This window comes from Xenopus tropicalis, chromosome 1 (genome assembly GCF_000004195.4).
Source record: "Xenopus tropicalis strain Nigerian chromosome 1, UCB_Xtro_10.0, whole genome shotgun sequence".
In the NCBI taxonomy this organism is placed as follows: Eukaryota; Metazoa; Chordata; class Amphibia; order Anura; family Pipidae; genus Xenopus; species Xenopus tropicalis.
In genome coordinates, this window is record NC_030677.2 from 73,632,117 (window position 1) to 73,658,516 (window position 26,400).

The 26,400-nt window shown below is 36.3% G+C and overlaps 1 protein-coding gene across 3 annotated transcripts in view; it reads right to left on the reverse strand.

Annotated features, from left to right (window-relative positions):
* Positions 1-25,671, reverse strand: part of nfkb1 (nuclear factor of kappa light polypeptide gene enhancer in B-cells 1) — a 50,021-nt gene extending 24,350 nt beyond the window's left edge. For 2 of the 3 annotated variants that reach the window (XM_012955526.2, XM_002934759.4), the window contains exons 1-5: positions 25,366-25,671; positions 18,120-18,156; positions 10,929-11,007; positions 9,898-9,938; positions 7,947-8,045 (exon numbers count right to left, since the gene is read on the reverse strand). In XM_012955526.2, coding sequence (XP_012810980.2) covers positions 7,947-8,045; positions 9,898-9,938; positions 10,929-11,007; positions 18,120-18,152 — 252 coding nt within the window. In that variant the 5' untranslated portion in view covers positions 18,153-18,156; positions 25,366-25,671. Of the gene's footprint in view, positions 1-5,566; positions 5,606-7,946; positions 8,046-9,897; positions 9,939-10,928; positions 11,008-18,119; positions 18,157-25,365 lie in introns of those variants that run through there. The other variant, XM_031903127.1, reaches the window with a different exon arrangement.
* Between the last annotated feature and the right edge of the window lie 729 nt (positions 25,672-26,400).

The following is a 26,400-nucleotide window of genomic DNA, read 5'->3' on the forward strand; positions in this document are numbered from 1 at the left end:
CAGTAGCATAACTAGAAGTTAATGGGCCCCAGCAAAATAACTTTAGGGCCCGCTAAACACTGAGAATAAGTCATATTTTATGAAGCTAATTGACAGTTAATGCCCAAATATGCCTCCCGAGTATATGATTTTCTGTTTTGACAGATCAAGTTTAGAGTTCTTACATCATAGACTTATCAACCAAATTTACTGCTTTAAGGTGTCACACTTGGACAGACATTTCTGTGCCTAGCAGAAAAAAAGCCATTAAACAACAAATAACTTTAATGACAAGTCACAGGTTGCAGGTACCTATATAATTATAAAACACTCAAAATAATTTAAAACCAGTTGTTGGTAAACAGACCTACATGCTTCTGAATATCAGCTAAAGCAGCTCTGCTTCCTGCTAATGGAAAGTACACTAACAGGTCTGTGGTCTTGTTTCCTGTGCAGAATTCCCCATATGAACAAGCATCTAATTCTAACATACTTTTCGTATGGAAATTCTTCGTGTGAGTAATAAGCCATAAAGGTCATTTGTATTGAGAATAAGTTGCTAAAATAGAAAATCTAATTTTTTAATCATTGTATTGTTTTCTATTTCTGTTCTGCTATTTCTTTCGGCCTCCGAAGCAGAAAAACATACAGAAAAAATACACATAAGAAACTGCCCCCCCTGTGTAAAAATGCTAGATTTTCTTCTTACTTCTTTCATTACTTTTCTGATCTTCACTTATTTCTTTACTAAAAATTATCCTCACCATAACAATCTACTGGGGACATCTTTGGAGGCACAGATCTTCCCCATTTAAAGGGCAGTAGTTGCCCTGCGCTGGAACAGAATCAGAAAACATAATGTACAACATTTCTGCCCTGCTTCATTAGCTGAACTTTAGTTGTCCTAAGGTACAGAACATGGATAAATGGTCCAATCCAAACCACGAATCAAAGAAAGATCTTCCAGTTCTAAAAGGGACATCTGGGACATTATTGGCTTCTACATTTCAACAGGTTTTAGCTAGATTAGCTGCATAATAATTTTTTTTTCTTAAATTTGAATTGTAAAAAAAAATATGAATGTTAGTAAATGCCCCCCCGCAACATTTTCTATAGATGGTCTCTGACAGGAGGATATTCAGGATATCTACCTGACTCACAGGTATTGTACAACAGGCCATTCATTTGGACGGCAGAACTGCAGTAATCCACACAATCAGCTTGTGGTGCCAGGTGACTGCATTACTGTAGATAATGAACTCTGTTATGTGCTGACTGATATCACATATATGTTCAATGCAGTTCTTCAGCCAAACGGTTATTCTATTAAAGCAATGGGGTCGCATTAAAGTTTTCGTTCAAAATATAGTACCAACACCATCACTAACGGCAAAACTGGACAGCCTAATGTTTTACCTACCGAATGTTTTATTGATACACTGATATGAATGCCCAGCAGAATGTCAACAAATTAATCTATTATACTGAGCATGGTTTTGTAGCTTCCATCTTGCGACAATCAAGCATTTTACCTGCTAAATATTTTAGAAAAGAACAGATTTTAAATACTTATTGCATCACAATATTCTCTCTACTAAATGTGGGGATTTCCCTGCTCTCTGTAGATTACAAGGATGATGCAAGGTTGTTTGTAAAACTTCTGCTTAAACATTCAGTGCTGTACATCTGCATACTGCTGTGATACTAGTTCTGCGCAGAGTAAGAAGGCAGTAACTGAAAAGGCTTAGAAGTGAGTTTTAAATCCCTAAAATATACATATATACATTTTAATGTAGAGGTTAGTAACCATGAGTGAGGAGCTTTGCAAAATATAGATGTTGCTTAAATAACTGTCTATATCCTGATTTTCCTTCTAAATTTTTTTCTTACAGTACAAAGCAAACATCACATTGTATTACATCTAGCACCTAGGGGCAACCATAGAAGAGCTTTTGATCAGAATGGTGATTAAAAGACATATGATGAGTTAAGCAATATGAAGTGCAGTACCTGCTTAGTTACTATGGGTTACTAGAACTACATCAAACTTTATACCTACTCTTACACTACCATTAGAGAAGAAATGAGGACCAAAGTACCAAAATACCACATGTAGAGACTGAATTCCATAGGATAGATGGGCTGGGATTAAGTGAATTGTGCTGGTCATGCTCATTACATAATGAAATTCTCTGGAGAGACCTTCCTTAGCATAATATGGGGCCTGGAAACTGCACCACTGCAGTGACTAATACCTGCCTCTTCTTATAAGAACAATATACTGTATATTGTTTCTGTGTATGGCTTGTCTTGGAGAAAAAAGCAAAGGCACTTCTTTTAAAGGAGACCAAAATTTGGTCTTTGGATGTACTGTTTTATTAGCATACATAAGATGTTGTATGCTGTTAGCCAGTGAAAAAATGCAGAAATTGTAAAGATTGGTTATAACTTTTATTGGCTAACTGAGTGAGTAAAAATTGCAAATAGTCTAGGGATCTGGATATAGTCAGGTCACATGGTGTGACATAAACCAAGACAACCCCACCCTATTCTGTCTTGGTCCCCAAACTTTTCACAGTTGGTCACTAGGGGACTGCAGTTTTAGTTTTGAAAAAGTGGGCAGAGCCACCAACAGCCAATCAGATTTCATGTATTAAATTTTATTGGTTTCATGCCAGGGTTCCCAAACTTTGCCCAGTCAGTCACTGGGTGACTACATACACAAGGTTAGAAAACGTGGGCGGAGCCACCAACAGCCAATAACATTTCTTTAATAGATTTCAGTGGGGAAATTTTAACTGCTGCCATTCTCACATGTTTAATGTCAGTGTCCCCAAACTTTTCACAGCTGGTAACGGGGGGGCAAAGGTTAAAAGTTAGGAAAAGTGAGTGGAACCAACAACAGCCAATCCATTTACACCCATTAAATTTCACTGGTTTATATTTAAACTGATGCTATTATTTAAGTATTAATTCTAATGTTGTTAAACTTTGCAAAGTTAGTCACTGGGTATTTGCAATTCAAAGTTAGAAATAGTGGGCAGAGCCACCAACAGCCAATCACATTTCACCTATTTACTTTCAATGGTGAAATGTAAAATGCTGTCAGTCCCACAATTTTTATGCCTGAGACCCCAAACTTTGTTGGTCACTGGGCGACTACAGTTCAAAAACAGGAAAAGTGGGTTGGGCCACTATCAGCCAATCAGATTTCATCCATTCAATTTAATTGGCTTAAATATAAAATGCGGTCATTCTCACACTATTTATGCCAGGGAGCCCAAACTCAGCAGTTTGTCACTTTAGAAAAAGTTGACACAACCACCAATCACAATTCACCTATTGATTTTTACTGGACCCTAAACTGCAGTTCCAGGTTAGAAAAAGTGGGTTGAAAATTTAAATTGCTGCCATTCAGACACCATTAAATCCAGGGTCCCTAAACCAGTGGTTTTTACTATATAACTGTGGTCCAAGGTTAGAAAAAACTGGGTGGAGCCAACAACAGATCAGATTTCATTCAGTGACTTCACGTTTTTCAAACCAATATGGAGTTTTTTCTCAAACTTCCCTTTCTAGTTACTTTTATTGTCTCTACAAGTTATCTCTATCTATCTGTAACTTCCTAATTTATTGTCCATGAACCTTTTTCAGGAATCTAACAGTTTATATGCTGTGCCTTTCCATCCTTTCATTTGTATTTTGCCTGACGAAGTAGCCTGGGTGCTCTGAAAGCTTGCAATCTTTACTTACTCAGTTAGCCAATAAAAGGTATCACCTATCCTTACATTTTCTCCATACATAGGTAATTTTTAAGAAGCTATGTTGAATGTCTGTTACTTAAATGTACAATGGCAGATGACTGAAGCAGAATTTTAAGGCCAATATAGTTTAGTTAACATTTATAGAAAAATTACTGGATATATTTTGGTGACTTTTATTCCACTCTGGTTTTCTAGGTTATAGCATATATCTAAAGTACTCTACTATATGTATTATACTGAACTGCCCTAAAAAAATCAGTGAAGACCACCTAGTATAAGATTTAAATAGTAAAACAAAAAGTCAGTAATACTTTAAATATTTCACATGTTATATTGAAGAACATGTTACACTGTCTTCTTTTAGAGATCCTCATGCAGGCAGGGCAGAGTCCTCTGTTTATCATACTAGATCCCATACCTGTATTGTAAAAAGTAATGCAGCTTTTGGGAAAATGCAATTGTATTTTACTTCTGAACAGCTAATAGTCCCCTTTTATGCTTGCAAGGGGGAGTTCATTTCATTGTACCTTTACTCATGTGACTATTTTCACTTTCCTTTATTCTCTTGCATGGGATTTTTAGAAACATACAGTATTTACATTTTATGAAAGGGTGAACTTTCGCTTTCACCTTTGATAAATATATCCTTAAAAAATCCCATACAAGAGAATAGAGAGAGGGGAGTTTAACTCAAGGGAAGTGTGACAAGCTCTAGTTTCACTCTTTCATAAATATGCATCCTTGCTCTTTTGAAATATATGTAAGGTAAGCAGCCAAACAGCAAGAAATTAAGGAGAAATGTTGTGATTGACCATCAAGAAGAGAATGGATCACAATACCCTGCAGCTAATAAGACTAGTTTATAATGTTTAGAAAACTACTGCTAGTTTAGATAAAGTTTTCCTAATGTTTGCAGAGCTGCTAAAATGTGCTTCAATAATGTGTGTAACAAAGCATAACACCATAGCATAAATACATGACTTATTTTATTTTTAAGTTCCCTTTTTACATATTACACTTCCCTTTTCAATTAACCTCCAACCTCTATTATGAAATAATCATAAACAGCATGGGGCCTAATTATTATATATATATATTATAGAGAGAAAGATAAAGACAGAAAACAGAGCAGCTATGCTCTATGTTACGCACACACACACATATTCAGCAATTAACTGGGGCACACTTGTATGTTATATAAAGGAAGGGTATTCCACAACCTCACTGCCCTCACCATGAGGAACCACCTACGCTGCTTCAAATGGAAGCTCCTTTCCTCTAATCTAAAGGAGTGGCCTCTGGAACACTGATCATTTTATGGGAAAAAAGAACATCCCCTATCTACCTATAATCCCCTCTAATGTACTTTTAAATTCAAAGTTTTATATTTTTTCTTGACTGTGAAAGGCAAGTGAATCTGCACCACAGTCAGGGCACCCACATTGTGCACTGCAAGAACAGCTGGGTGTCTTCTTTAGGCAGAAGCCTTCAATTTCTGTGCATTACGATTTACATTACAAAGTTCTGCTGGCATTTTTTCTACATGGATCAACAGTTTCTTGGCTGAATGTTCATATTTTCTCCAGAGATATTCTTATACTTAAAGGGAAATTAATGAGAATCACAGTTTTCTTTTGCACAGAACAGTGATTTTGATATTTGCGCTGTGACATAATGCTGAAAGAAGCCATCAAAGCTGCTTATTACTTTACACTAAGAAAGGCAATATTCTTCATGAAAAAAAAACTGAAACCCCACAAACACCACAAATTTCTGCCAAACTTCCCCCTCAACCTGCAGAAACATTTTAAGCTATTGCTAACCTTTTATGTTTTGTGGAATTGTTCTCACAGAAATTAATTTTCGTTCACCAAAAAACTCTGAAAAGAAAGATTTAAAAACAGCAATAGCTATATTATATATTTTGTACAAAAAAACATTTAGTATGTCTATTAAAATTTGCTAGAAAATTGATACTGGCATCAAAAAAACAGTATTATAATAAATGAGGTAAACAATTATTCTGTAAATGATATACTTATAAGTGGTTATAGTGATGTAAACTTGCATATAATTAAAATAATGCACCCCCGTTGTAAAATATTAGGATATTAAGTAACTGTAAAATAATCTGACCTGTGGGAAAGCACTCAGATACAGACCTCATGTTCTTTTATGGTCTGGGAACTCCTTGATGACAATATTTTACAACAGGGGTGTACATTATTCCCTATATATATATGTTTTCTTTTCTTAAATAATCTCATTGTGTTTTTATACAAAAGCTCTGACGGGGGGGGTGTTGAAATTATTATTTAAGAACACCAGTGGTTTTGTTTCCTTAGCTAATGAGTTTTATCGTAAATCCCTTACATCGGTGATCCCCAACCAGTGGCTAGTGAGCAACATGTTGCTCGCCAACCCCTTGCAGAGAAACATTAGTTCCCGCAGGCTACTTAAGCACAAAAACTGACCTTGACTTTTTTTCAGAATAAATCAAATTTCTGAACAAATTATCTTTACATGTAACAAAAATACACTGATCTATGTCACAAATACAGAACAGTTTGTATTGTTTAGTACCTGGAAAAGACCCTAAAATATTAAAGGATAAAGAAACTGTAAATCACTGGTGGTTGCCAATATGTTAGGCATGCCCTGTGACTGTAATCACTAAACTTAAACCTGAGTCACTCCTTTTCTTCATTATATATTTCACCTGTGGTAATGTAGGGTCGAGGGACAAAACAACAGATCCTACACCACACACGTGTGCATAATGAACAAGCTGGGGCACTTGCTCATTATATGCATTTGGCCCAAGATGGCTTCCAACACCAGGAGCTTCTGGTGCAGGGGGCATAAATCATAAGGGAGGGGTTAGCCATATAAATCTGTACTGTCAGACCTCAATAATTACATAATATATTTTATAGAACAAATAACAGTTTATCCAAACAAATCATAGCAATAAAAAGCAAACCTGGAAATCTGCACATAAATGTATATGTATTATACCTTTTTGGGGGTGTCTGTAATATAAGCCATTAATGGCTAAATGAGCACAGTTTCTGTTCATTTACATACAAAAAAAACCCCAATAACTGATACAGGTATGGGATCCCTTATCCGGAATTATGGAAAGCCCGTCTCCCATAGACTCCATTTTAATCAAATAATTCAGAATTTTAAATTTGATTTCCTTTTTCTCTGTAGTAATAAAACAGTACCTTGTAATTGATCCCAACTAAGATATAAATAATCCTTATTGGATGCAAAACAACCTTATTGGGTTTAAATAATGCTTTATTGATTTTAGTAGACTTAAGGTATGGAGATCCAAATTACGGAAAGACCCCTTATCCGGAATACCCTTGGTCCCGAGCATTCTGGATAACGGGTCCTATACCTGTACAAGGGTTAAAAAGGGCCCTGCCCAAAACAGCCTGCAATCAATTTATTTCTATTTGTCAATGTAACTGCTACTGTTGAAAGTAGTATTTGTCTGTCATTTTCTGTTCTCTGCACTACTAGTTCTGTCTATTGAAACTGTTTAGCGGAAACTGATGACTGACCTGTGAAAAAGCAAGCAAGGAACTAGAATCCTGTATGCATGAAAACGGTCTCCTACTGCATTGTTTTAAGAGTCAGAACCAGGAGTTCAATACGTTTCACGGGAAAAAACATGCAAGCAATTGAAAATCACATTTTTTCATCAGTGAGGCTAAAAATCTCAAAAATTTGAATAAACTGGGAAAATAAATAAAGTTGTTTGAGACTAATCAAAGCACCCCACGTGATCTCCCTAAGGCCTGAGAACTTTATGTATAATCAGTTGTCATGCTTGTTGTACGTGTAGTTTTTTAGTAGACTTTCCATTACTGGGATTCACACTCACTTTCAAAACAGACTTAACATCTTTTCGATACCGTGTGCAATAATCACTTCTCCTGACCACCTATTTTGCAAGAAACTCATCTTTAACAATGATACTGGATTTTGGGAGCAATATAATGCTATCTGGAGCTATTGTGCATGTGTACAAGAGCAATACCTCTTTTCTTGTTCCATCCATCATGACTATCTGTCTTAAATCCTTGGGTGTCTAAAGCACAAAACATAATAGCAAAAAAATAATCTGTTCTGTGACCTCCCTGCATTTTTTATTTTACCCTTCGATTTGTGAATATTTCAGAGACCAACCTTAATCTGTGGGTATGACTTTTTGTTTTTTTCACTCGAAGCCCCAGGAAGTCCTCCATGTGACGGCCCTTCACAGACATATCGAAAGCGAAACCCTCTCTGCCAAGTAAAACATGAAGTGAAGTGATGTGAACTGAAAACAGTGTTTCTGTGTCAGTAAAATACATAAATGTTCTAGCTCTATGTTCAGCAGACTCACTGCCAAAACGCCACAATTTGATTTATCTGGAAACACTGAATTAAAAATGTAAAAAAGAACAATGTGTGTTTTTAAATAAAACAAACAACAAAATAAACAGAATAACTTGGGGCATTACAAAAGCAAAGGAAAGCTCTGAATCAGAATATTTTTTAATATTCTTATCAACTATTACAATATCTTTTTTTAATAAATAAAAAAGGAGAAGTATGAAGAATAGAGTATATAGTACTGTATAATATGGCTACAAAGATAAATATTGACAGGAAAACTTGTATGTTAGCAGGCTACAGTATATTTTTATGACATTAAGAGGGAATGTATAAAAGCTGAAAAATGTTTACCAGGTTAAGTAAATAATAGGTTTCAATTGGTAATATTTATCAGTCACCTGTTTAAAAGCATATATCTTCATGTTCCTATGGGTTATAAAACCTAGTTCAGAATGTGCGACATTTACTACATTGGCCATATCTAGTAAGATGTCATAAGACATTCGGTTTGAATGATCTATAAAAGCAAAATAATCCAAAGCCCACAAAACCATGAGGGACCTGCTTTCCCTAAGTAGGCTTAAAAGAGTGAAAGTGGTACACAAAATAACAGCTAAATGACTTGCCTGCAAATACACTGGTTTTTTTTTTAAAGGACCACAAACACCAAAGACATTAGAAATGCCATAAAATATCTTATATAAAGTTCATTTAAGGGTATGGCACATATTTTGTAGTATAAACAGTACATCCGCAAGTTTAAAAGTCAGGATTTAAAAAGGAAAGTGTTGGATGTGTCAGGCTTTTCTTATATTTATTAACGCCATTGATAATTTCTCTGCTACTAATGAGTAGGACTCATATACCAATCAGGACAATGCACGGTTGAAATCAGGAGCAAACTGGTTTCAACTGCTCACATACTCCTGGGTGGCTATCACTGCCAGAGAGCAAGGAAAAGGAAGTCCAGTGGCCAGACATGGTGACCACCAACCCCTTTCTGAGTTAATCTAAGAAAGAAAGGGGTTTTCTCATTTATGTGACCTTTTATAAAGGAGAAGGAAAAGTAAAAACTAGTAAGTTTTATCAGAAATATCTATGTAAATACAGCCATAAACACTCCCAGAACTGCTGCTCTCAGTGCTCAGTGAAAAGAAACACCACGTCTTTCCTTTTATTCTGTATATATGGTCTTCTGTGTCTTCCTTCTCTCAGAAAAATCCTTCTGGGCACAGCACAGCTTAGTTTGCTCCTCTCTCCCCCTCCCATTCCTGCTGTAACTAGAGCTGAGAGCTGTTCCTTGACTACAGGCTGCTGCCTGGAAGTAAAGTCAGAACAAGCTAAAATGGCTGCTGCTATCATAAACAAACAGAGGGAGCTTCTATGGCTGTTTAATCATGTATGGTAAAGCTTTCTGCAGAATAAATATAGTATTCTAGCTTGCACTATTGTACTAATCTGTTGGCAATAAAATGTCCAAGTAGCTTTCTTTTTCCTTTAACAACTATCTCTTCATCTTTATAATGTCCATGTCTATTTTTTTTTTTAGATATTAAGCCACAAACGTGAAAGAAAAATAATATAATAAGATAATGGATTTGCTGCAATTGTAAAATAATTATTTTTAGCACAACAGGGTAGACTACAATGCTGATTTATTAATCCATTGTCCCAAATTATTCATAAGTCGTTTTTGAAAGTTAAGAAATATTAAATAAATGCACAGGAGAAAAACTGCCACTGCCTTTTTTTCTGTTACCTGTTTTGGTTGCTCTGTGATTTCAATGTATGGCCCTTCAGCTATAGAAAAGGAAGAAAAAAATACTTTAATCAGTGAAAGTGAAAGCATTTCAGAATTTTCAAATAACTGTTTTCTTTGTTGGAATTCCCTGTATAACAAGAAATTACAAATCAAATAATTAATGGTATAATCTTTTGAAGCTAAAATTTAAAACTATTCTTTTTAGTACTCTAATATCTTCATTGTAGCTGCAGTAAGTAATGGACTGGGCCTCCAGCAGAGGCATGGCCTACTTTCTCTATCATTACAAATTTGCTGTCTTATTTAATATTAATCTCCTATATTTTCTCAAATAGTAGGAAACATCATTGCATTGCACAAGGTTCCCATAGACTTCAAAGCAACTCAAGAAACTTTGACAACACTTCAGAATTCTTAAGGAATGGAGTAGAGAAAATTTGGTCTGAATGTATCCTTACAGCTTTAACTCTTTAAATAAGTCAGCAACTATATGCGAGAAAAATTTCTGAAACCCCAAAAGATCTGGAATGTGGTAGAAATATGACCGAATTTCTATAGTATATCTTGCTGTTGACTAATTCATTGTTTATATCTGATTCCCTTTTAGGGATAATGCACACTTGAAATTTTGACTGCTATGGCACATTTTGAGAAAACTAGAACTGTCTAATCACCTGTTACGGCTTTCCATAGAAAATCATAAGAATTAGTCTGAGCCCTGCAAGATGGTCATTGTCTGCCCAAGATGGAGCATGCCCCAATGCTTTTCTATGGGAAGTGGTAACATGCAATTAAGAGCATTTTAAGCCACATTGGAATGAACTGAATCAATTAATAATGTCTCTCTTGCAATTTAATGCAAGTCAAGCAGCATTTTGGCAATGCAGGGTTGTGTGGATCACATGTGGATAAATTCACTAAAAATACACCCCAGATTGATAATGTTTGTGCCACCCCCTACATACAATAACAGTGATGAATATAGCTGTTCTGAAAACTGGTGTTTGGATTAAAAAGAAATAACCTACCACTTCGAAGATTTGGCTCAGAAGTCATATAAATAGGTTCTTGAAATAAAGGGTTTATTGGTAAATATGTATCCAGATGCTGCACAAAATACAAACACAAATTCTATTAATCTAATGCACAGGTGACTAGCATTAAGTATACTAGCTTTTCCATTTACAAAAGCTAACAATAGAAATGTGCCTCTTTATACCATTTCCTCACAAATAAACTAACATCAGATGACAAGACTATCTATTAATAAACAGCAGAACAAGAAGAAACCTCTTTCAGAACAAGAAGGAGAGTGGGAAGGATAAACAGTGTGAAAATAAAACAGATAAACACACAACTGTTTTACAAAATATTTTTTAGAATATCTAAAATTGTATTTTGCTGGCTCTTTAATTCTGCAGAAATGATGCTTTTATCTAGACCAGAGTTTGGTAACCTGTGGCCCTCCATCTATTTTTTAACTAATTCTCCCATAACCGCTCATAAGACTGTGGTAGACATAGCGGCTTAGTTATGAGTTGCAAATCACCTCTCAGTGTTCTTTCTGTGTTCGTCTTATTCCTGCGCATGCTTATCTGCGTCTCTGGACATATTTGTGAGCTGCACAGTTTCTTTCATTCTCATGTGCTGCATTACTATGTTCGCTTCTGCAGTTTGCATTCCTATCCATATTTAAACATAATTTTTATATGCAATGTTGATGCAAAGTTTGCTTCTGATTGTTCATAGCCTGTATAATTTTTGTCTGTTTTTTTGTCTGCTTTTAGCCTGACTCTTGACTGTCCTAACCACTTGCAAGTCTTACATTTGCCCTCACCCTTGGCCTGTTTTAGTATTGTCTTTCTGCATCCTAAAAGGATCTGCATGGAGGCTGCCCCTTTAGATTAGAGTAACATAACTGTCATATGAAGCAGCGTAGGTGTTTTTTTACACTGAGGGCAGTGAGGTTGTGGAATCCCCTTCCTAGTGATGTTGTGATGGCAGATCCTGTTAATGCCTCTAAGAGCGGCTTGGATGATTTCTTGAACAAGCATAGCATCCAAGGAAATTGTGATACTAAAATCTACAGTTAGTATTAATGTTGGTATATATAGTTTATATATGTGGTGCCAGTAATAGTGTGTGTATATATATCTGCATTGGGGTTCATTTAGAGGGGTTGTACTTGATAGACTTTGGTCTTTTTCAACCGATCTTAACTATGCAAAACTATAAAAGTTTCTGGAGCAGACAGCCAAGACCCCCAAAAGCATTTCGGGAAAACCAGTGGCTCTGTACAGTAGTTCTTTTGTCTTCCATGAGAGGTTTTCTGGAGAGCTAGCTTTAGTGCTGGGTCCTCTTCCTAATGTGTCAAGATATAGTTTTTGCTTCAGATCCAAGTTTGGCTGGCAAGGATATTGATAAATGGTATTATAATCATTCAAGAATTATCTGCTCAGTGTATCTATAACCCTCACATGGCAACAATACCTGTGACAGTTCCATGTGTAAATAAAAGCACTGGGGCATTCTGCCACAAGCCAACAAATAATCATAAAAAATGATCAGGGGCATAGAAAAATAAGACAAATTTTACAACACTAATTATCAGCATTTGCTACTGCTAAATACAACTGTGGCTACAGGATGAGCATTTCCTTTGTATGCTCACTTCAGTCAGTTACACAGTTAGGGCTGCCTATATGTTTCCATATTAATAACATTATTGCTATTATCTTGTCAATAAGGCTATTACACAGCAGTTGTACACAGTATAAGGCTATAAGACTTTATACAGTACACAGAAATTATTAATCATTAACTTTAGTTCCTGTACCAGTAGAACTTAAAGTCTGGGTTCCCTACAATGAACACTTAGGTTGATTTCACTAAAAGCCAGTTAACCTGTCTGTAAGTTTTGGAGCATTGGAGGTAACCAGAGTACTAGGAGGACACTGGTGTAAACACGATGAGAACATACAAATGCTATGAAGAGTTTGGCATGAAGTATAATTTAAGTATAACAGTAAATTACAGACCAAGAGGCAACCCAACTCTCACTAGGGTGGCAATACTTCTCATGGACTCTCCTCCTAAAATCCTCCTATATTTTCTGCCCAGCATAGTTAGCATTATTAGAGTTAAGCACAGTCAAGGATGAGCTAGTATTTTAAGAATACACACAGTGGGGAACATTTATTAATCCACGAACGCGCCGAGCATATTTTGCGCGACAATTTCGTAGCTTGTGCAAAAATTTCGTACCTTGTGACAAAATTTGTGCGACAAAATCGTATTGTCGCACCGCGTACGAAAGTTTCGGATTCATTCAAGCTTCGTTATTGTGACTTTCCTTGGGCCAGGTTGGAGCTGCAGAGGGCCACTGATTCCTAAGGGAGGCTTCCAAAATTGTGCACAGAAGGATCAAAGTCGGAAAGGTTTTCCTCTGTTTACAATCGTTCTGTACGAATATTTCGGATCGCAAATACGATATTATAGTGACTAATATGATTTTTTCGTAAGCATTTTCGGGATATTTGCGATATTCAGAAATTATCGTATCCAATCCGATTTTTTCCCATCCGGGATTCAAACTCGTGATTTCATGAATGTAGCCCAGTGTTTCAAATTAAAGACATCTATCATAGCAAAATTTGTTCCTGAGCCTGCACTCCGTTTTGAAGGAAACATCACTATTTTGGCCAGAAAATGCCCCTAGTGGCCATGATGGGACTCCCGGATCAGATGGGCAGGTTGGGACTTGCTCATTGTGCATATAAATATGATGCAGGATTGGCCAACTCCTCCCTCAATCTTATGTCACATTGACACAAAAAAAACTACTTTTTAAAATATTGATGCACCGTATATACTCGAGTATAAGCCTAATGGAATATAAGCCGAGGTACCTAATTTTACCTAAGAAAACTGGAAAAACTTGTTGACTCTAGTATAAGCCTAACAAAAGCATCCAACATAATATATTATGCTATATATTATATTCGGATCGGTTTATACTCTGCATATCTGGTGGGGGAAACAGTTTTGCTATGATAGGTACCCTTTAAATTGTTTAACATGGGTGCAATAAATAGGGCTTGCGCTGGGCATACTTTTTGCCATTTTTCTCTATAGACAATAATTATTTTATGTTAAAAAGCAGCAAGTTGTGAGCAATACACAGTATTTAACATCAGGCTGCAAGAAATAGCATTAACAGAAAAATAAGGGGAAAAGGCTGCACTCCTTCATGTTAAAAACAGTCCTTTACATAGTAGTTAAGAGCATGAGTAGTTGCTGTAAGGCCCTAAAGCCTAATAGAGGTGATCCTGATATTGCTTTTTTTTATTACTAATATTACTTTTTCTTATCTTGCTGGAAATAGCACACTGAACATGCAATGCTTAGCAAGGAGATGAAAGTTTTACTTATATTTATGATTACTGCAATTAGACATCCCTTGACAATAATTCTAGAAATCTAGGGTTAAACATGTACAGAGTATTGGGTAGGCTTCCTGACAGATAAGCAATTCCAGTATATGTGCATGTCAAACTGATTATCTTCCCATAAGTTTAGCATTGAATGGAATGCTGTTCTATATGATTAGCACACATTCTTTAAATTATGCGCAAACAGCCATATCCATTGTAATAAAATACATTTATATCATTGTAAGAATACTGTAGGCCCAATGTACAATATACTAAGCTGAGAAGCTAGAATTTGAATTTTGCATGTAATAAGTTAATGTACTAAGTGTTGCTGTTCTCCATGATACATGATGCAACTTGATATATTGATCAATAATTTACAAAAAATTATGACAGAGTATTAAACAAGATAAAACCTATAAAAATATATTTTTTTAAAAAACACAGACTCAAAGTCCCTACAGTGGGAAACAGCAATGGGGTCATGAAAAGCACAGTAATCTTTGAGAAAAACATAGTGATTGTCCCTGGTTAGTAATGTGCCTTTATCTGAATCATCCCAGACTTTTTTTAGTATTATTACGTATGTATGATTTCTATTTTTACATATGTATGTATACAGTTGAAAGCAAAAGTTTGGGCATTGCATGCCAAATTACATATTTAGATAATCTTGCGAGTGAAAATTAATACAACTACTGCAGGAATTAGGGGGTTAAAAAAACAACATAATTGTAAATTGTAATTGTAACATTTTATTTCGTTGACATTAAAACATAGGAACAAAGAAAATAGTAATTGTGGCATGTGCAAAAGTTTGGGGACCCTAGTAAGTCCAAACTAGTAATTAAGGACACCCTCTCTGGCCAGATCAAAGCTTTTAAACATATGTTGTATCCAGAGTCTTTTTATTCTTGTTGTAGGATGATTTTTTGCCTACTCTTATATGGTTTTGCATTTGCCTTTCTGACCAGTATACAAACAGCTCTATCTGAAAGCTTTCTTGGTTTTCCAGACTTTGCCTTGACTTTCCCTTTACTGTCACGTCTTCATAAAATTACAGACAGTGAAAATTGCAAGCTCAGCATGTGCATTCTTTTCATTGACTTCCCCTGCTTTGTAGGCATTAGTTAGCTTCATTTTCAGATCCTCACTCAGTTACTTAGAGGAGCCCTTGGTTGAGTGACAGTCTAGATTCTATGGTGTCAGAGATTGTCCTCAGGTGACAACTTCTAATGGCTATTAGGTCCTAATTAGGTAATTAAGGTCAGGGACCTTGCAAAAACAGTGTTTATTACTAGAAATAGTAATAAGTGAAAAAGCATACAAACTTTTGCACATGCCGCCATTACTATTTTCTTTGTTCCTATGTTTTAAAGGAGAAGGAAAGGTAAAAACTAAGTAAGCTTTATTAGAAAGGTCTATGTAAATACATAAGCACTCACAGAAACGCTGTACTGAGTTCCCTATCAAAAGATACAGGATTTCTTGTCTGTTTGTTTTCCTCTGCCAGAGACATGCAGCTCCCCCCTCTCTTAAGAATGCTAAGAACTCACTCCCCCCCCCCCCCCCCCCCAGGAATGTGTGATCTGAGCCAATCAGTAGAAAACATTATGGGAACTCTCTTTACGGAGCTCAGCGTTTTTTTTTCCTATGAGGCTTCTGATCATCTAAATGGGAGAAATATGGAGAGACTTAAAGCGGACCTGTCACCCAGACATAAAAAGCTGTATAATAAAAGTCCTTTTCAAATTAAACATGAAACCCAAATTCATTTTTATATTAACACATCCAAACCCATTATAAAGGCAATTAAAAATCCCAGCTGTCAATCATATAATGCCTGCCCCGCCTCTATGCCTTAGGCATAGAGGCGGGGCAGACAATAACTTTAGCTTTCCGTTCAGCACTACCTAGATGTCACTGCACATAACACTTTTCCCCTCCCTCCTCATCATCTAATTGTGTAGCCAGTGCATGGGCCTGGGCATCAGGTCCCCCCAAAACAAGATTTTGGGGTGATACAAAGCTTGCCTTCTTAACAGTGTCCACAAAATGGTGCCTGCCTGCTTGCTTTGATTGAGTAATTCCAAGACGGAAGGAAACAAGATTTATATTATTTATATAGAGTAAGTAAAGTTTATTTTGCTCAACTAACAATATAGAAAATAATTTGAAGTTATTTTTTAGGGTGACAGGTCCCCTTTAAGGGCACTGTTGAGAGAACAGAAGGTATGCCTGCAGCCTTTCCTTCTCCTATATATATAACTATATATTGTCACTGTGCATTCACATTTGCAAATATGTTGCTTTTAGTTCAGTTAACTTATATAATTAGCGAAATATGGCAACAGGTGCCCAACTTTTGCATATAACTGTAAATTTATGTGTATACGTATACAAAATCCTATAATCAAAACAAAAATATAAAAGACTGCACCCAAAAGGTAAATCTTAAAGGAATTCTGTCATGATTTTTATGGTTTACTTTTTATTTCTAAGTTTCACTGTCTACATAGAAATTGCTCTACCATTTAAAATGTTGTTCTTAAACCAACAACTGTATTTGTTTTCAGTTGTAATATTGTTGTGTAGGCAGCCATCTCAGTGCATTGTGCCTTAGCTTTCAGATAGAGCCAGCACTACACATTAGAACTGCTTTTAGGTAACCTATTGTATCTCCTACTCCCATGTAAATGGAGGAGTCCCATGCCGGACTTGGGTTTCTTACTATTGAGTGCTATTCTGATATCTACTGGGAGCTGCTATATTGCTAACTTTCCTTTGATCTGCTGACCGGCTGCTGGGAGGGAAAGGGTGGGAGGGTGGTATCACTCAACTTGCAGCTCAGCAGTAAAGTGTGACTGAGGTTTATCAGAGCACAAGTCACATGGGTATGGTACCCCGGGAAATGAAGAATATGGCTAGCCCAATGTAAAATTTCAAAATTAAATATAAAAAAAACTGTTTTTAAAAAACAGATTTCAATGCAGGATTCTGCTGGAGAAGCGCTATTAACTGATGCGTTTTGAAAAAAACATGTTTTCCCATGACAGTATTGCTTTAACTTACATTGGCTCGTGAGCATTTTGTCCCACAAGCAAAAATGCTGTATATAGTCTTATTTGGTTATAAAAGATGACCAAATAACATCAATCCTTTTTGTCTGCCAATTGCATAAAAAATGAAAATAGACTGTTCCCATACACCATCTACTCTTCCTCCCTCCTATAGTAGTATAGTATCATAAGTATATTATAGTATCCTATCATAACCAAATCTTAATCAATACTAGAAGCCTCTGAATACTCATCCAGTCTTTAGTGACATTTATTTAGTTGTGCATCATGAAGGTTAACTGACAATTTTAGTCCCAATGGCACAATATAACACGCAATGTAATATATGTTATATCACAAAAAAAAATAAAGAAGCAATATACAAATAACTTCCTTATGGTGGATTGCAGAACGGCCTGTCTACACTGCACCCACAAAGCCTTTAGATGGGCCAATTAGTAGGGATCAAAGCCATGAATGACCAAATTATTTGTGGTGTAAATAAATGTTTTTATATGCTATTTTTAGCTATTAAATCAAAGGTGTTTTTGTATCACTTATTAAAGGTATGGCGTCTAGGCCTCTTTTGTTGTGTTAAATAACCTGTTAAAGGTGAATAAATTTAAAAGAGTCACACTTTTTTTTTTTTACACCACTACTAATAATTTTGCATTTGTAAAAACACTGTTAAGGAGTGAAAAACATGTACATTTATATGTGTACTTACAGCATCAATATCATATATGTTTTGCGCCATCATTGATCTGCAAAAGAAAATGAATAAATTAGGATGCAAATTTAAACACAAAAAAAAACATTTTTTAATTTACAGAGTAAAATTACTGTAGAACAGACTGGAGCAGTCTTGTTGGATTTGGTCTTGCTGCAAAAGTATAAAACACACACATCTAAAGTAGGCCTGAGATGCCTAGATATTACCTAGTGAAATTATCCCATTGAAATCTACCACTGTTCTCATGTAGTCTTAATGCTTTCACAATGCAGATCCCCTGACCATATCCTATAATGGTGGACACATGCTTTCAGCAGGTTAAATGTGATACCTATTTCTTAAGCAGGCTAACAGATTTTCTCTTAGTAAGAGCATTCTTGCTTTATTAAAGATTGGTTCAACATGAAGGCCAAAACACTGTAAAGCAAGACTGCATCCTGATCATATGGGATACAGTCCATGTATACCTGCCTCTAGTGTATTCTAAGTGAAAACTCTTTCCCCTTCTGTACTTTCTTTATTATAAACCACCTATTCCAATTAAAATGCCTTATTTAACTGTCTGACATACACTCATATATTTTAGGTAGCTCACAACTAAAGTATTAGTAAACCGTCACAAATCAGTTCTTTAAGAAACTCAAATCTGTAAAAGTAAAAGCATGTTTTAATCACTATTTCCTCTTTACATGTCAACACATAACCACTGGAAGTTATGAAAAGTAACAGCTTGTCGAGATATCTGGAATAATTTCATAGCAATAACCTGCCATCTGGACCTTCCAAGTTTGATCAGATGACACCACTACATATGTACCAATGTTCTACTTAAAAACTTCAGTCAGGATTATATTTGGTATTATATTGGGGGAACCTATGCACTAACACACAAATGGGATTATCTTCTAAGTCAAGGTTGTTGACCTATACGACTACAGATCTGGTTAAAAATGCTGATCATTTTAATTTTTATTGTTTATAGGGTTGCCACCTTTTCTGGATTTTTTCTTTCTTCCCTATTATTAACATTGCCATCAAGCATCATTTGTACCAGTCAAATATTGAAGCTTACTATAGAAATCCCCTTCTAATGATACAAGCGTGATATTTACCTAATGGGCATCACTAACTCCAAAAAATACATTAAGAAAACAAAAATGAAACTATGACTCAAATCATTACTAGTATTTGATTTTTAAATTTAAATCAGACTTCCACAATCAAGTATCAAGCGAAGTTAAAACTATGTCATGATGAAAATACAAAGAATCTTTATACTGAAATTAAAATCACAGTTTTATTAGTCACTTTCTTCCTAAAACAAAGGTTAAAATTCAATTAACAGAAGAAAATATGGTACAGCTTATGTGCAAACAATGACCAACTATTTACATTTACCAAAGTCCATAGTGCTTAAAAATGTTAATATATGGAGACATTTTGAGATATGAATTTCAAATACATTATATGTTAAATTTGATTTTTAATTGAACTCTTGCCAGTTAAGTTGGTCATACAAAAATGAGAGTAATAAAGCCATTTTAAAACCAAAACAATCAAAAATGTACCCCATGCTATTAAATATAAGCTACTTCAGGAGATAATTAAAGCCATACTGTCATCACGCAATCACCACATTTTAGTGTAATACAATTTAATTTTAACAGATGCTTTAAAAGTAATGTGTTATTTTCTGTCAGATTAAAGGCTACAAATCCAGTTCTTTTGTTTAATCAGTTCAGTAAAACATTCTTATCTCTTTTACTTATTTAATATCAGTTTCAGACATGCCAAGTTATGGCGTAGAACGTATTAACGTACCGTTCTACTAAAAGAGAACCAATTGTAATTTGTATTATGGGACACTGGCTCTCAAAATCACACATCTTTTGTTTGTCAAAAAGTAGATAAAGACAGAAAGTAGAAAAGGCTCCTCAGCAAGGTTGGTAGGCACCATCTTGCTTTGTTTGTTGTTATTTCTGTTGTACTGTTGAAGTTGGGGCATTTCAGCTACAACTTTGAAAAAAAAGCATCAATTGGTGCAAGATGGCACTGGAACAATTTGGTGGCTGGTTCTCACAAAAAAAGTACTCCAGACCAGTGCATTTTTTGAATAAGCAGAGCACTGATCTGCGGTAAGAGGTAAGCGAATTGAATTACTGAGGGCTGCCTAACAACTAGCCACCCCTCAGTCATTCTATTTTTTCTTCTTCAATCAATACATACAAATTATCTTGCCATTTCTTTTACCATTCTGCATAAATTTTAAAAAAGTTCGACATAAACCCCTAGGTAGATTTATTTGCTCTGGAGAAAAAGAAAAAACTTTTTCATTTGAAACTAGTTGCAACATGCAAAAATGGCTGTGTTCATGCATGAACACTGTGATCTTTGTTGGTTCTGGGGAAGATAAACATGATGTTGAATAGCCTACATTTGTACACTATCTGCCTGACAGTGGACTGGTAGAGTACAGACTGTTGAGAAATAGTTTTGTCACCTTTTCCAGCCTGGTAAGTATCAATAACTGTTTTTCCTCAAAAATCGCCTTTGTTTAAGCCATGACACACTTCCACAAATCTGTGCTGTTAAAATCAGACTTTGAAAGGCCTCCCCACACTTGCACCTGATTATCATCCCATTGATTAAAAGACCTGACTGATTTCCCCTTTGAATAAACTTTTGCCACACACAAATATGTAAATTTGGATAATTTTCCTCAATAAATAAATAGACAAGTATAAAGTTTTGACTCATTTGTTTGTGTTCTCACTATGTAGTTTTAAAGGAGAAGGAAAGGCTAAGTCACTTGGGGGTGCTAAAATGTTAAGCACCCCCAAGTGACTTTAATCACTTACCCCTGTTAGGAGGAAACAGCACCAGCCCGGGGCACCTGTAGCGATGCGCTTCCTCCTTCCGGCTTCGTTTCGCTAAGACTAACACAATAGGCGCATGCGCAGTATGAGTGAGAAGCTGACTTCTCTGTTAAAGTTCGGCTTTTCACTCTACTGCGCATGCGTGCGCTCGCAAAGCAGGAAGAAGGAAGCGCTGCAGGTACCCCGGGCTGGTGCTGTTTTCTCCGTACAGGGGCACCAGCCCGGGGTACAAGGTAAGCGATTAAAGTCACTTGGGGGTGCCTAACATTTTGGCACCCCCAAGTGACTTTGCCTTTCCTTCTACTTTAAGGACTTGAATAAAAAACAGATTATGTTCTAGGTCATATATGCAGAAATATTGATAATTCAAGAGGGTTCACAAACTTTCAAACACCACTGAATATTTACTATATTTGTGAAAAGGTTAGTTTCCTGATTGCACTGAATTTCCTGGTACAATTTTCTGTCAGAAAACTGCAGCCTTGTAGTGCTTCATGACTGGCATATTTAATATATAATATGTATAACACAGTAACATTTGTATCTCTGGCTTGATGTCTGAATCGATGATGCCTTCAAAAAGTTTGCAACTGCAGGCATGCACCACTTTCTGACCAGTGTGCATGGGGAATACATAGCAATGGCATAGCTTGGACAAAATGTGCATTTCATAAGTCTTAAGATAAAATGAAATACAATTAAACACACTGACTTACTAACAACTTGTTCTATTGCACTGGTACAGTTACCCACAGCAACAAACAAACCAACCAACCAACCAAGAAATGCTTCTAATTTGGTGTAAGATTCTCTCTAAAAAAAGAAACTGAATTCAGGAACCTCTGAGGTTAGGTTTAGTATCATTTTGAAAGAAATTTACTTTGCTTACTAACATTGAAAACTTTGTTTTTAAGGCATAGGGATTATTATAATGAAAAACATTTTACTATTATTTACATCAGAATATGCTGATTATACATAATTATTTTGCTATGTCAGCAATGCAATAAAAAAAAAAAATTATCACAAAACAAATTTTATTTTCTTATTGGGAAAGTCCATGTCTTCTGGGTCAATACAATGCATTTTTTTCTACTGTTCTACATCCACAAACTGAGGGGCTGGACACTTATGGGGCCCAAAGTGTAAAATGGGGGGTTAAAGTTAGAATTGGGCTGGATTCTAATTTTCTATACTGGATTCTGAACTACAGTAGTTGTGACAATGCTGGGTTGCAGTACAAAGATAAGATACAGAGCTGCATTTGATTCCAACTAGGAACTATCTGCATGGGAATTATAGAGGTCACTTACAGAGACCCTAGATGCAAATGCTACAGCACTAAGGGTCACTTGTTTCTGCCACTTAGTGCTCATTGATTAAGCACTTGTGTCTGCAGTCTTGCTGCGCTTTGCACCACAACACATATTAAGTTAGCATGAAAGGCAGCTTTGTACTTATTTGCACCCTGCGCACACTTGCACTCTATAACATGCATGTCTAAAAGTTAGGAAACAGATGGGGGTGGGGTTGCAAATATTTCCACCAATGACTGATTAGTATGGATGTAAACCACTGTTTTTATAGCAGTGTAAAAAAGTATACAACAAACATACTCATATAATGCAAACTGCACAAATAGCCCAACTATATTTTTAGGTAAATTCCTTTTAAACACAATGTAACAGTAACACAACGTAAGGCTGGTCCTCCATTCCAACAAGGTCAGCTTCATTTTTTCTTTGTTTGACTCTAGATATCTTAAATACAGGCCTCCCAGTACAGGTGGGATAGAATTGTATTGTGTACGAGGAAGTACAGAATAATCCCCACCTCAATAACATTTTATTAGAAATTCACAGGGAATTTTATAGGTGATGATGAGTAAGCACATAACAAAACAGCATTCAGTCAGTTGATGTTTACTCATCGTGCCTACTCTTTAATTTGAAAGTGTTTTCAACAACACAATAGAAAAGAAAATACCATTCTATGCAACTTTAAATATACATGAACTAATAATTTTTTGTGGTTTTTAAGTTTTCCTGCATTTTACACCATTGTTTTGTGGTCCAACTAATATTTAACACATAATAAACTTCCCTGATTTTCCATTTTTCCAGATTTTGCACCATTTTTTTCTGGTCCCCTGAAAAACGTAAAATGGGGGTACTACTGTATTCTATGCACTATTGGTTCTGACTCTTGAAACCCAGAGCCAGAGAGAAAAGAATAAAGAAATACTGCTTTAATAGCAATTAACAGCATTGATTTTTAATCAGCGTATATTGGAAGTTTGCTTAGAATTAAGTTTTCTATCATTTTACAAAAAGGTTTTTTAGGCAGAGATCCCCTTTACAGCAACCATTCATCATCATATTTGATCTTAATACAATATTTGCAATAAATTGATATTTAGCAAGTTGTGTGTCTAAACATAAAGACTGGCCAGGTAAGACACAATACTGGTATGCTAATAGAAATACAGTATATAAGTGTAATAGATATTTGGTAGATTTTTTAATACGTCTCCCAGTTCATATAGCTGACAGAAGAGTTTTTTTTATTTCACTGATATATAAACTAGATCCTGTGCTACTTGAACTTTTTGTCTGAAATCCCAAATGACATGGCTGAATCAGCTTTGTTACTGAAAAAATTGCCTTGTTTTCATTGCAATTTTCTATTTTCTATACAGGTATAGGACCCGTTATCCAGAATGCTCGGGACCAAGGGTATTCCGGATAAGGGGTCTTTCCGTAATTTGGATCTCCATACCTTAAGTCTACCAAACAATCAATAAAACTGCAATTAAATCCAATAAGATTGTTTTGCATCCAATAAGGATTATTTGTATCTTAGTTGGGATCAATTACAAGGTACTATTTTATTACTACAGAGAAAAGGGAAATCAGTTTTAAAATTCTGAATTATTTGATTAAATTGGAGTCTATGGGAGACGGGCATTCCGTAATTCGGAGCTTTCTGGATAATGGGTTTCCGGATAAGGGATCCCATACCTGTATCTGAAAATTCTTCATAATGTAAAAAGAATTATGGAGGCCCACCCAAAACAGCATGGGAACCTTATTCTGGGTCCTGATCCATAGGTTAAGAATCCTCATAATACTCAAAAGCCTTGAATAACCTAAATAATACAGGTATGGGACCTGTTATCCAGAATGCTCAGGACCTGTGGTTTTCCAGAAAAGGGGTCTTTCTGTAATTGGGATCTCTTAAGTCTGCTAGAAAATAATTTAAATATTATTTAAACCCAACAGGATTGTTTTGCCTCCAAAAAGGATTCAATATTTCTTAGTTGGTATCAAGTACACGGTACTGTTTTATAATTAAAGAGAAAAATTAAATGGGTAAGGTCCTTAGGGGGGCCAAAACGTCACATTGGCTGCTCATGCTATGATAAATACAATATTATTTTCATCACATTAAGCTCAGTGTTGCCAGTCCTCTCTACTTGCAGAATATTTCTATTGTGACACATAACTTGTGAATATAAACTGTTATTCCTTAATATCTATGCTATTACTCTTTTTATACAGTATAGCTGAGATTGTTTATTTTAGAGAAAGCCTAATGGATAGAAGTTAGTAGATGCTAATCTGAGGAGCCTGGACCAAAACAGATGCAAGCAAACGTTCAAAAGTCAAAGAAAGGCCTCATATTACACTACACCAGTCTATTCTGTCTATCTTGCATTACCTTATTAAAAAGAGAGTAATGCTTTACAAATCACTCTCACTTAAATGTAACACAAAGATGCAGCAAATGTTATAGGTAAAAAGAAAGCTGCAGACAGAAAAGATTTGTAATTTATCAAGATTCAGTGAAGATGTTTTTGTTGATACAAATTCAGCAGTTGTTTGTTCATACAAAGTAGCATCTATGGTACAAAAGCCAGGCTCCCAATGAGCAGTTTGTGTGTTAACCCCAAGCATCACGCTTCTTCCATCACTGACAGTTTTTCTAGAGCACATATGGACACTGCTCACACCCACTGAGTGATTACTCTTGTCCCTATCACCGTTGGGGAAACAGAATCACAAGGAAGTAGAAGTGTAAGAGGCTTGGGAAGAGAGGTGTTCTGAGCTGTATCAATGATTTCCCCCTGTATTAAGCACAACCTTTGCCTTTAAAGCAGTGTAACATTAGAGCAGGGCTGCCCAGTTGGTAGGCTCCAACACAGGGGGCAGGAATCCCGGGGGGCACAATATTGCGCACATGTGCGCCGGCATACAAGGAAGTGCCTCAGGGTAAGCTCAGCTCCGATGAATGCACTTTGGCACTCAGTGACTGGAACCCATCATCAGGCAAGCAAAGGTTTTCTATATCAGCTTCCTTCTTACCTTGCACTGGTTATAGTTACTGGCCGTCTTTCCCGATTGAGTAAATGAGTGACAGCCGCAGTAATGCAAAGAATTGCGTGTTGGTGATGGACAGGACGCGCTGCCGTGCGAGCCAGATAATGAATGACACCTCCTCAGCAGGCTCCTGTCTAGCTGTCCATTGCAGCGAAGGGCAGAAAAGTGAGAGCCCGGGCGCACAGCCGCACTCCTGCCTCTTTCAGTTTCCTTGTTTTCTCTTTGCTCGGGGCGGGCTCAGCCTCTCGCCTCCTCCCCGCTGGAGGGGTTTGTGCGGCTTCTTCTGCCCATCATAGAGAAGAAGTAGCTGTTGTTCTCACTTCCTGCCTGGAATTTCCCACTTGCTGTCACTTCGACCGGTGGGAGGCCAGAGAGTAACACGATGCAACTTTATTCTATGCGTATTTTTCTCTTTCTCTGTCGCCGATTGTCAGCTTTCCCTTTTTGCACACGTGTCCTGACTGTACAATAAACATTTAGTACCTTGGGCAGCACAGAGACCATGCTACTTTATTCCATAGGAATGGCATTGCAGGTGTGTGGAGTAAGCAGCACAATGCTGGCCTACCCGCCTGGCTTCTTTGCCTTCCTTTTACAGTAAACCTAAGGCCCAAGGCAATGAATGGGAGTAACTGAACATAAAGATGCAATGTGTGCTGCCTGTGTGTGCAATACTCTGCCTGCGCTATGCTGCCTGTGTGTGCCATACTCTGCCTGCCCTATGCTGCCTGTTTGTGCAGCATAGGGCAGCATATATGTATGGCAAAGATGGCACCCTAAATGAAAATCCCACTGCTTTGAACACATGGCCTGTCTGGATTAAAGTTGTTTGTATATGTATAGATATTTTCCTATACCAGATGAACGTTGTAAGACTGATTGTTCGGTTTATAGAATTATGAATCATTAACACAGAAGGGGTCATTTACAAACTGAAAGGCAGGGTGCAATTCACCATCTTTTTGCACTTTGCACCCTACCTTTGAGTTTATAAATGACCCCTTTTGTGTTAATGATTCA